This window comes from Hypanus sabinus, chromosome 6, assembly GCF_030144855.1.
Source record: "Hypanus sabinus isolate sHypSab1 chromosome 6, sHypSab1.hap1, whole genome shotgun sequence".
Lineage (NCBI taxonomy): Eukaryota > Metazoa > Chordata > Chondrichthyes > Myliobatiformes > Dasyatidae > Hypanus > Hypanus sabinus.
This window is the reverse complement of record NC_082711.1, coordinates 46,770,393-46,783,616: the sequence shown is the minus strand read 5'-3', so window position 1 is coordinate 46,783,616 and position 13,224 is coordinate 46,770,393. Positions and strand designations below refer to the sequence as shown.

Here is a 13,224-nt window from a genome sequence, read left to right as displayed (position 1 = left end):
AAGATTGCCATCTGAGTGCACAAAGTATCAGTCAACTGCAATCAGCAATGATCATTTTAATCTGCAATATTAATATATAGTTACACTAATTGTGAGAGCCATTTAATGCACAACTTGATCTTGATCACAAAACAACACACTGATAATAGTCATGGGAATCATGAATAAAAACTAAATCTGTCTTACTTCATTCACATTCAGGGTTTTCCTGGTGTACATACAAGTATTACACTCCAGTTGCACTAGTTTACCCTCAATGGCAGTAAGACCATAGCATTTACTATAAGAGCAGAATTAGGCTATTCAGCCATTCAAACTGCTCTACCATTCAATCATAGCTGGATGGAAAAGGATAGATAAAGTAAAGAGAAGAAAAGTGCAGGAGATTGTGGAATTCTCCAGAACAATGAATAAGACAAATATTTAGAAAGGGATAAGGAATTACTTCTGCAAACTGGAGACAAAATTGAAAAGAAGAGGAGTGAATACAAACTGAAGGTGTTAAATTTGAATGCAAGCAATATACAAAGTAAGGTAGATAATTTTGTAACACAATTAGAAATTAGTATTATGTTATGGGCAACACTAAATCGTGGTTAAAAGAACATCAGAGCTGGGAGCTTAATATTCAAGGATACTGTACATTATATAGAAAGTAGAGACAGGACTGCAGTTTGCCTATCGCCACAATAGGTCAATGGCAGACACAAACTCAATGGCTCTTCACATGGCTTTAGACCACCTGGACAACACAATCACCTATGTCAGGATGCTGATCATCGACTATAGCTCAGCATTTAATACCATCATTCTCACAATCCTGATTGAGAAGATATAGAACCTGGGTCTCTGTACCTCCCTCTGCAATTGGATCCTCAACTTCCTAACTGCAGATTGGTGATAATATCTCCACCTTGCTGACAATCAACACTGGTGCACCTCAGGGTGTGTGCTTAGCCTACTGCTCTGTTCTACTCAATACCCATGATTGTGTGGCTCGACGGAGCTCAAGTACCATCTATGAATTTGCTGATGATACAACCATTGTTAGCAGAATCTCAGATGGAGACAAGAGGGCGTACAGGAGTGAGATATGATAACTAGTGGAGTGGTGTCACAGCAACAACCTTGCACCTAACATCAGGAAGACAAAAGAGCAATTTGTGAACTTAAGGAAGGGTAAGACGAAGGAACACATACCAATCCACATAGAGGGATTAGAAGTGGAGAGAGTGAGTAGCTTCAAGTTCCTGGGTGTCAAGATCTCTGAAGATCTAACCTGGTCCCAACATATCAATGCAGTTATAAAAAAGGCAAGACAGCAACTATGTTTCATTAGGAGTTTGAAGAGATTTGGTATGTCAACAAAAGTTTCTATAGATGTACCGTGGAGAGCATTCTGACAGGCTGCATCACAGTCTGGTGAGGGGGGCGGTGGTGGGCTACTGCACAGGACCGAAAGAAGCTGCAGAGGGTCATAAATTTAGTCGGCTTCATCTTGGGTACTAGTCTACAAAGTACTCAGGATGTCTTCAAGGAGCAGTATCTCAGAAAGACAGTTTCCATTATTAAGAACCCTCAGCACCCAGGGCATGCCCTTTTCTCACTGTTACCATCAGGCTGGAGATACAGAAGCCTGAAGACACACACTCAGCGATTCAGGAACAGCTTCTTCCCCTCTGCCATCCAATTGTAAAGTAAGCATTGAACCCATGAACACTACCTCTCTTTTTTAATGTATATTATTTCTGTTGTGCATGATTTTTAATCTATTCAATATGCATATACTGTAAGTTATTTATTTATTTATTCATTTCTGTATTATGTACTGTATTGAACTGCTGCTGCTAAGTTAACAAATTTCATGACACATACCTGTGTTAATAAACCTGATTCTGATTCTGACAGGTAGTTCAAAGAGGTGGGGTGGTTGGTTGGTTTAAAAAATGAAATTCAGTGACATAGAAAGAAATGACATGGGGACGTCAAAGTTGGAGTTCAATTCCAGCATCCTCTGTAAGTAAGTTTGTATCTTCCTTCCTGTGTGCGCCTGGGTTTCCTTGGGTGCTCTGGTTTCCTCCCACAGTCCAAAGATGTACCAGTCAGTAGGTAAATTGTCCTGTGATTAGACTAGAGTTAAAGTTGGTAGGTTGCTGAGCAGCTTAGCTCAGTGGGCTGGAAGGACTGATTCCATGTTGTATCTCTATATAACTATATAATAAATTGTCCTTTGATCCTAAAGAACCCAATACTTCCCAGATTACATCCAGCTCTACCAGCAAGTGCACTGGGAACTTAAGATAAGCAAAAATGGGTAATTTACAATAGTTAATATTTATGCACTTATCTGTTATTACCGCCAAAAGGTCTTTTAATGGATGATTTATGTCTTTATTTTGATATCACTTATAATAATAGTTAAATAGATTTTTAGAAGCAGAAGTTTTATTCTGTTAATGTTGGATAAATTATTGGTTAAAACAGTTCTTCAGCTAAATGGACATTTGATTCCTTATGGGATAATTATGAGGTGAAATATGAGAGTTGTGGCTCATTCAACATCATTCTGAGTCCTTTGTCAGATCTCAGCCAGAAGCATTCCTTCCGAGTTGGGGAAACCAATTGACATAATTAAATTCACTCCATGTGGCTGTCAACTCCAGCTGGCAGATAATGCGCAGACATTGATATCATTTGTACATTTTCTTATCGTGGGAACTGACCTGCTCTCATCTTGTTAAAACAACATGAACATAGAATAAAAAGAAATATTAACTACTTTTTCTTCCTGTTTTATCTCTGCAGATCTTCTGCCAGCATGCAATGGGGAAGGAGTCACTTTCACATTCTTGGAGCAAGTGTTGGACATTCTACTTGAGTACATTTTGAAAACATTTGATAGATCTACAAAAGTAATAGATTTCCACTATCCTGATGATCTCCTTGAGGGATTTAACTGGATGCTAGATGAAAAGCCAAACTCTTTAGAAGACATTTTGTTGACCTGCAGGACAACACTAAAATATGCTGTAAAAACAGGTATGAAGGAACATGATCTCTTCTTTGGATATTGTGAGCCAGAGTGCACTGTAACCTCTGAAATGGAGTTTTGACCTAGGCATTGCTTGTATAGTTTAATTCACAGAAGTGCTTGAAATGATCATCACAATCATTGCACACTTTCTTTTAAAGCTAACCTCAGATATCTACTTTTGAGTTGAATCAGACATGGTAGCAACAGATAAGAGCAATATGATTATGGAGAAGTGTTTCAACTCATCACACAGATGTTTTGATTGGGGTAGCACTTATTGTGTGAACTGGTGATTTGAATTCACAGTTGTGTGAAGATGATATAACCTACAGTACATCAGTGATATATTATCTATCAAGAGATTTATTCTGTTGAATGTCATTAGTGACTGTGGAAATGGCCAATGTTTTTCAGAGGAGGGGCACGGTAGGAAGAATGTAGAACCACAAAAGAGGACATCCTCTCTACCTGTTGGCTTCTAGATAATTTATTATCACCTTCAGAAACAATAAGATGTTCCTGGTTCAGAGATACATGGCTCCTGTTAACCAGTTACTGAGTAATTGATAATTTAATCTCTCTGCATAGTAGAAACTAGCCAAATGGAAGTTTTCCATAGAAAAACATACATAATAATATGCACAATGGATTTAACAATATGACCATTTTTAAATGGTACTGCGTTTTGTTTACTAAATTTTTAGTCATTCCTCTCCTATCTGGAGATAGGATAATGATGTTATGTTATTTTCTTAATGAAGTAGAAGTCTAACTATCTATTTCTATGCAATGCTCAGGTAAGTAGGATTGTTTAGCTACTCATATTGCTACCATTCATGCTCTTCAACTTACATGGTGATTTTTCCAACTCAAATCAGAATCAGGTTTAGTATCACTTGCATATGTTGTGAAATTTATTGTCTCTGTGACAGCAGTACAATGCAATAGATAATAATGGAAAAACGTGATTTACAGTAAGAATATATATATATATATAGAGAGAGAGAGAGTTGTTAAATCAAATAAGTAGTGCAAAATAGAAATTTTAAAAAAGTAGTCAGGTACTGTTCTTGGGTTCAATGCCCATTCAGAAATTGGATGGCAGAGGGTAAGAAACTGTTCCTGAATCATTAAGCATGTGCCTTCCTTCTTCTGTACCGGCATCCTGATGGGTGGCATTGAGAGCAAGGCATGACCTGGGTAATGGAGCTCCTTGATGATGGACACCACTTTTTTGAAGCATTGTTCCTTGACTATGTCCTGGATACTATGGAAGCTACTGTCATGATGGAGCTGACTAAGTTTACAACACTCTGCAGCTCATTTCGATCCTGTGCAATAGCCAACCCTCTGACCCCACCCCCCCCCATACCAGATGGTGATGCAGTCAGTTAAAATGCTTTCAATGGTACATCTTTAGAAATTTGTGATTGCCTTTGATGATGTACCAAATCTCCTCAAACTCCTAATGAAGTTTAGCTGCTGGTCTGCCTTCTTTGTAGCTGCATTGATACGTAGGGTCCAGGATAGATCATTGGTGGTATCAACACTCAGGAATTTGAAGTTGCTCACTCTTTCCACTTGTTGTAGATTTCTTCTCTATATGATATATTTTTTCTCTCCAATCAAAACTCTTGTGTCTCGTCAATGAAAAGCAGGTGTACAGTAAATGCTTCTTATTTCCATTGTCCCAAAGAATGATGAATCAGAAGATTTACATTTCCAACTTTATTTGTGATTTTCATTTGAATGGTGGTATAGCTTTGAGGGATTGAATAGTCTATCCTGCAATGAACATGTGTGCTCTCTTTGATACCTCTGTTTTAGAAAAATAACCTCACGCTTGTGCTTGGCTCATTCATCAATGAACAAAAGAACTCTCAAATGTTTAAAGAGGGAAATGAACTTTTGCATTGATATTGATTTCAAACTAAGTGTTGCATATGTGATTTAGTTATAGAATTGAATAAGTACTGTAGTGCTGGGGGTTAACAATGTATCAGTAAATCTGGCAGAACGACATTTCCAATATGTTCACATTCTTTCCTAATAATGCTTTCTTCTAGGATTGGTTCTCATTGGTACACTAGACAGCAAACGGATTTTGTTTAAATGATCTAGTCCTGTTTTACTATAATCCAACAATAACTCATGTCAATTACATTGCTGCTTTTTCACACGTTGGATGCCCTAATTTCATTATTCTAAGTCATTTTACCATAGCAATTATTTATCACACATTCAGATTAAAAAGAACTAAAGGGCTAAATGTTCACCATGAATGTTAATTAATTTCATCACCAAGGCTACAAAAGCTGATAAATTATAAGCATTGATATACTTGCAATTGTTCTATAACATAATGGGTTTCCTTATGCAATCTTCAAACACTAAAGAGTATAATAAAATGTTCCATTATATTCTAATAAAATGAGATCTTACTTAATTTATTCCAAGGTTCTAATCTCATTGTTGCACTCCAATCTCTATTTTAAATACTGCTGGTCATATTTTACAAGATTCTCTGCTAGAAGATTGTTCAATTGATGGTACCATATCAATCACAGCATTACACATTGTGCTTAAAAACATCAAGCCCTTAACAAGGATCTCAAAAATTTTCATTAAGTTCCATAAGATCTTGGAAAATGTGGCAGCATTTCTTTTAAATAGATGTGTGCTATGACACTTTGAGATCTGGGCTGCAAAATCCAGAACTGTCAGTTATTCCATTTATTATCAGCAGCATACAAGGTCTTTTTTGTTATATAGAACATAAAACAGTACAGCAAAGGACTACAACCCTTTGACTCATGGTGTCTGTGCCTACCATAATTCTGGTTTAAACATATCCTATCTAGTTGCACTCGGTGGAGGGCCATCCATCCATCGCTTGTTAATGCACCTGTCTGAGTGCCTCTTAAATGTTGCTTTTTAAATCTGCTTCCACCTCCTCCTGCGGCAGCACTTTCCAGGCACAGACCACTTTCTGTTTAAAAAAAAAGGTGCTTCTAAAATCTCCTTGAAACCTTTCCTCCTTCTTTTAAATCTAAGTCTTCTAGTAATTGACATTTCTACTTTGGGGAAAAGACTCTGATTATTTATCCTGTTTATACTTCTCCCAATTTTGTATATTTTCTCAACAAACCTTCTGTGGATTTAAAAGATTCAATGTATGGATCTAATCCTTGTAAAGCATAAGATAATGAAACAAATTGTTCAGAACTCTACCATGTTAATTAATACTTTTCAAGACCTAAACTTTCTCTGGGGAAAAGAATCAAACAATTTCCTCCATTTTCTCCTCCTACACAAGGCTTTCATCTCATTGTTCTGTTGGAAAAATGTTCAGCCACTCTCTAAGCGAAGATTTTCACCTCAATGCAAAATCGAAAATGTACTTTCTTACCTAACAAATTTTTCATTTTTAAATAGAACTTAACAATCTTAACAGTGATGCACCATCAATAACTCCCTGAGACATGAGGCAAGATATAGGCTTTTATTGACTGGAAGAAAGAACAAGCAGCAATTGACCACCATTGCTACATCCTGGAGACTGAGGGCAGGGCTCAGGCCCCAATCGCCTTTATACCGGGGTCTGTGGGAGGAGCCACGGTCAGTGGGAGGAGCCACAGGAGCAGTCAGCGGGGGGGGGGGGGCATGTCCAGACAGGTATATGTAGTTCACCACAAACAGATTAGTACACAATGAGCCTACACTATCCACATTGGCCATTTTGCAGTTTTCACATACAACTGTCAGTCCAATAATCATAAATAACCTCTTACTTGCTATTACTCAAAGACAAATGTATATGAAGCACGCTTGAAGAGTTTACTGAAACATTGGTCAAAAGGGAGGTATGTGTTATGTCAGAATCACCTTGGAACAGCTATTTAATAAAAACATAGAACATAGAAATCTGCAACACATTACAGGCCCTTTGGTCCACAATGACGTGCCAACCATATAACCTACTCTACCTATTTCCAAACACCTCGTGTTAGCCATTTCACCCCTGGGGAAGAAGTCTCTGGCTATCCACACGATAACAGTCTTGTTAAAAGTGTATAAAGGACATTTGAAACTGATAAACAAAAATATGCTTAAGAAGAGTTTAGGTATTCTGAGGCCCTGTATGTTCCAGTATTCCAGTGGCAGTCTGAATTTATTGGGAGTTATACAAATTCAGTGGCGAATTTCTGCCATTACAGCTTGGGAGTTAGTAGTTGACACTAGTGTGTGTATTATTGGTCTTATTTTCTCAAAGCACAAACCTGGACATGTAACTTTCTTTTGGTGGTATATCTGTAAAAATGTAGATTCCATAGAACCGAATTCTAATATATTATAGGTAAGTTTTTGATTTTAGAAATATAGTAGTTTTATAATAAGGAGGAAGTATCATATAAAAACACTTTATATTGCAATTTTGTTTTGGATTCATAAATGTCAAAATCACAATGTGTTTTCCTCATTTCCTGACACCGAACTTAATCTTAGTACTTCACCAATAGCTATTGTGGCCCAGCAATAACCCTTAAATTGTAAGCACTTTACAATATTGCTCCAGGCTTAATTCAACAGAAGTAAAACAGCTACAAGTCATGACCTTCAAATAAAAGTGCACATTCAAGATTGTAAAGATTGGGTGTTAATGTACATACAATACAATATAAATAGCACAAGTTGAAAAGCTAAGGTTTTATAGAATGGATTTTAAATTGACTGTATGGGCTACATACCCTCCTTTTTTATTTTAATTCAGCATGCTTTAGGAATACAAGCAGAATGCAGAAATTAACATCAGTTGTTGTTTGCTCACAGGTCATCCTAGATATTTCAACCAGCTGTCTACAGGATTAGATATGGTTGGCCTTGCTGCTGATTGGCTTACCTCCACAGCTAACACCAACATGTAAGTTTGGCTTTGCTGTCATGTTCTATATTGTGTAAAATTACTTTCTCTTGGACCAAGCCTCACTGATTAATATTCAATCCTCTTCAGTCTGTGCACAAAAAGAGGTCCTTTGCTCACCATATTTATATCACTCATTGTACCCACCTATACTAATCCCATTTATCCATAGTCTTCTATGCCTTGATATCCAAGTCACTTTTCTAATGCAGTGTTTCAAAACCTAAATGTTGACAATTCCTTTCTTCCCAGAGATGCTGCCAACTTGCTGAGTTCATCCACCAGATTGTTTGTGGCCTGAAAGTTCATGTGGCCTGTTCCATGTTGTCCCAGCTCTTAGATTCTACACCACAGCCAATGATAGCAAGCATTCCATATGCATTCTTCATCACCTTCTCCACCTCTGCTGCCATTTTCATGGACCTACTCCAGGTCCCTCTGTTACTCAACATATAGGGGCCAACCATTACTGTGTATATCATACCACTTTCCCCAAGTGCATCACTTTAAATTTCACTTGCCATCACCCTGGCCGACTTTCCAGCTGAACAATATCATGGTGAAGTTTAAAACAACTTCCACACCATCTACTATATAATGCCATCAATGTTCATATCATCCACAAACTTGCTTTTCTGCATTCACACCCAAGTTGTCAATGTATACCACAATTGTTAAGGTAAAATTTTTATTCACTTCAACAGTCTGATGTACTCACCTGCTTCAAGCAGACTTCACTTGTAGCAATGCCTAAGAAGAACGTGGTAATCTTCCTCAATGACTACCATCTAGTAGCACTTACCTCCGCAGTGATGAAGTGTTTTGAGAGTTAGTGATGAAATATATCAACTCCCACCTCAGAACCAATATGGATCTGCTCCAATTTGCCTGCAGGTCTATAGCAGATGCCATCTCGTTGACTCATCACTCAACCCTGGAACATCTGGACAGCAGAGGTGCATAAATCAGGATGCCCTTTATCAACTACAGTTCAGCATTCAATACCATCATACCCTCAAATCTAACCAATAAGCTTCAAGATCTTGTCCATAATACCTCCGTGTGCAATTGGATCCTTGATTTCCTCATTTACAGACCCAAATCAGTTTGGATTGGCAACAGCATCTCCTCCATAATCTCCATCAGCACAGGTGCACCACATGGCTGTGTGCTCTACTCACTTTACAGATACGACTGTGTGACTAAGCATAGCTCCAGTGCCATATTCAAGTTTGCTGATGACAGGACTGTCATAGGCCGAATCAAAGGTGATGACAACTAAAACTTTGACAAATTTCTTAAGATATATAATGGAGAGTATATTGACTGGCTACATCATAGCCTAGTATGAAGATACCAATGTTCTTGAACAAAAAATCCTACAATCCTACTGGGTGAAAACTCTCTTTTTCACCCAGTGAGTTGTGGATCTATAGAACGCTCTGCCTCAGAAGGCAGTGGAGGCCAATTCTCTGGATGCTTTCAAGAGAGTGTTAGATAGAGCTCTTGAAGATAGCGGAGTCAAGGGATATGGCGAGAAGGCAGGAACGGGGTACTGATTGTGGATGATCAACCATGATCACATTGAATGGTGGTGCTGGCTCAAAGGGCCGCATGGCCTACTCCTGTACCTATTGTCTATTGTCTATAAAAACTAATGGATACAGCCCAGCCCATCATAAGTTAAGCAAACCGCACCATTGAGCACATCTGCACGAAGCCATCCATCATTAGTGAGCTCCACCACCCAGGTCATGCTTTCTTCTCACTGCTGCCATCAGGAAGAAGGTACAGGAGCCTCAAGACCACAGCACCAGGTTCAGGAACAGTTACTACCCCTCAGCCATCAGAATCTTGAACCAAAGGGAATAACTTCACTCAACTTCACTTGCCCCATCATTGAAGTATTCCCACAACCTATGCATTCACTTTAAATGACTCTTCATCTCATGTTCTTGATAGTATGCTGTTTATTTATTTATTATTATTATTTCTTTCTTTCTGTAATTGCACATTTTGTTGTCCTTTGCACCCTGGTTGAACACCAAGTTCGTATGGTTTTTCATTGATTCTATTTTGGTTATTATTCTAATATGGATGCCCACGAGAAAGCTAATCAAAGGGTTCTATGCGGAGACACATAGGTACTTTGGTAATAAATTTACTTTGAGCTTCTTCTCACTGCACTGAGGATGTGCTGGGTACAGCCTGCACGTGTCACCACACATTCAGACACCAACAAAGCATGCCCACAGTGTTCAGCAGAACAACACACAATACAACAAAACAGACCACTACAAGCAACTAAACAACAACAGCAAAACAGGCCGCTTACCTTCTTTCTCACCACCCACACATGACGCACCCATACACAACTCCAGGACAGGCACTTGAGCCTCCGGTCACTCGGCTTCAGTCTTCAGGCTTCGACCTCCAGACTTCTGAATCAATCTCCAGGCTTGGATCTCCTGTATCGAGTCCTGGACCAACTGATGACAGTATCCCAAACTCCTCATTCAAATCTGGAGGTGAAGCACACATCCTCTGAAAACATCAGTGGTCTCACCCCCTGCTTCTGAGCTTATGATGGTGGAGGGATCAACAACATTCAGCTGAAGCATGTTAAGCTGAGGATGTTCGTCTGAGAAACTCATGTAGTAATAGTTTGTGGCCGACAATTGATCACTATTCAACACAAACAGCTCCCTTAGTGCTAGGATAAGAACACACACTCAGCAGGTCAAACAACATCTCAAAGAGAGAGGCAGAGTAAAACCTCCTGTTAATGATCTTAAGGCTGTACCATTGTTACATTCTGCATCCTGCTCTCATACAAAATGCAAGTAATGTTTTTTCAGCCATTTTGTACCCACCTCTCACTTTCACCTTTCCCTTTCTCTACTTCTGTAACATCTATCTCAGGGGAAAGGTTAGCAACCAGTATCTATTAAAAACTCATGGAGTCCCATAGGTGTTCTGACACAGCCACTCCCAACTTGCTTCCTGTGAGGACTACGTTCCATTCTCCCAATGCACCTGTTCAGATGGCATCACCACCCACTCCAGCAATTCAAAATATCTATATATATCTACAATAAAGGTCACTGTAAGTTTACAGTTACCCATTGCTTTAATTCTACTTCCTACGCCTAGTTTTAGTGACTCTATTTTTATCTCCACAGACGATGCCTGACTTCTTAAATACTGCCAGTTTCTCTTTATTTTAAACTTTGAGCATCTGTAGGATTTCTTTGTTTTTATTCCATTGTTCTAGGAATGACCTCAGTCGACACAGGGTTTTCTACTGATTCAACTTAACTTCAGTTTTGCTGGGGTTCCTGGTCCACACTATCAAATGCTGCCTCAATATCAATAACAGTCTTTGCTACTGTATCTCTGCAAGTCAGTTTCTTTGTATGTGCTGCACACAGGAAGAGGATGTCTGGCCTGCCTAATCTCTGTCAGCACTCAGCAGAGCCATCCCCTCATCTCATTCCCAAATGGTTCTGCAGGTTCTTCTCAGCCATGTGGTCTACTTGCCCTCGTGGGCCTTATGCTGACTAGAGGGTAATTTACAGAAGTTAACTAACTTACAACAGACCTTTGGGATTTGGGACAAAAATGGAGTATTCAGAGGAAACTCACGTACATCTGCAACTTATTTATCATGAATCTGTTCAGTCATGACGTGAGCATTTTCTGACACTGTGGTAGAATTCCAGTGACTTCACCATTGAATCTGCTCTTGAAGTTCACTTCCGTTAAAATGAGTGGAATTAACTTTTGGAGGCAATGTACAAATCGTGTCCATCATCTCCTTGTGCACCTATCCTATGTGACTGAGGTCAAGTTTCTAGGAAGTGGGTCAGAAGTGAAGTCAGAACTGAGATATCTCAGTTAGAAATTCATTCAGTGTCAGTGCAGGCCTATATTTTGTTTATATCGTAATCCATTTTAAATAAGGAAATACATCACATAACTGGTTTTCTCATGCTTAGGATTTTGTCTTTTCTTATAAGCAATATGATCCAAAGTGAACGCATGCAATTTTCTTAAAGTTGAATTTTAGCATAAAGCACCTAACATGGTTCTGGGCATGTACTCTCTCGAGTTTAGAAGAATGAGGGGGGATCTCATTGAAATCTATCTAATATTGAAGGGCATAGATAGGCTGGATGTGGAGAGAATGTTTCTTGTAGCGAGGGAGTCTAGGGCCAGAGGACATAGCCTCAGAATAAATACATTTAGAACAGAGATGAGGAGGAATTTATTTACCCATAGAGTGGTGAATCCATGGAATTCATTGCCAAGGATGGCTGTGGAGATGAAATCATTAGATATATTTAAAGTGGAGTTTGATAGATTCTTATGAGTCCTAATGAAGGGTCTTGGTCCAAAACATCGACTGTTTATTCCTTTTCATAGATGCTGTCTGGCCTGCTGAGTTCCTTTAGCATTTTGTGTGTGTTGCCTAGGATTTCCAGCATCTGCAGATTTTCTCTTGTTTGTTATCGGTTCTTAATTAGTTAGAGCATCAAAGGTTATGGGATGAAGTCAGGAAAATGGTATTGAGAGGGATAATAAATCAACTGGACTCAATGGGTCGAATAGTCCAATTCTGTTCCTGTGTCTTGTAGTCCTATGAGATTGGTATGCTGTCTCCCTTAAAAGCATTAGAGAGAGACTGAGACCATATTGCAATGCTATGTTCAGGGATGACCTTGTTTTCAAGCTATTCTCTTTGCTCATTTGATTCTCCTCTTCCACACCACTTTTTTGTATAGGATTAGCTGTAAGCTTCCAATCACCATTGTGTAACTACAAATTTAACTGCCCAGAAAATCATCCAAGTTCAGAGTACTAGCCATCTGTAAGGGAGCAGTCTTATGTTCAAAACAGACTGTGAAATTGAGTTCCATTCATTTCAGTGAAATCTAATTTCAGAATTGGAATGGGGCATTTTATAGCACTTTGCACTTTACTGTGCATTTATTCCTTCCCATGGGATAAATTTGAAGGAAAATATGTGTCCTTGCTATGGGCAGGAGCATTATAGCAATGAACTCACGTAATTTTTTGAATGGTGCTCTTCACTTTCACTGCTTGTAGAGAATTTTGACACCAATGTTTAGCTGCTGCGGGCTGAAACAAGCAGTTCCCAGTGCTTAATGACTAACACAGGAATATCATACTGTGGAGGGTCAAAACAAGACTCTTCAGCCTCTAGGGATTCTACATTGGCAATAGACGTTCAGAGTCAGTCAGTCAT

At 38.8% G+C, this 13,224-nt stretch overlaps 1 protein-coding gene across 1 annotated transcript in view; it reads left to right on the top strand.

Annotated features, from left to right (window-relative positions):
- The window catches only part of gad2 (glutamate decarboxylase 2), a 103,543-nt gene that overhangs the window by 31,745 nt on the left and 58,574 nt on the right, over positions 1–13,224 (top strand). Inside the window, exons 4-5 of the mRNA XM_059971332.1 lie at positions 2,806–3,039; positions 7,865–7,955. Coding sequence (XP_059827315.1) covers positions 2,806–3,039; positions 7,865–7,955 — 325 coding nt within the window. The remainder of the gene's footprint in view (positions 1–2,805; positions 3,040–7,864; positions 7,956–13,224) is intronic.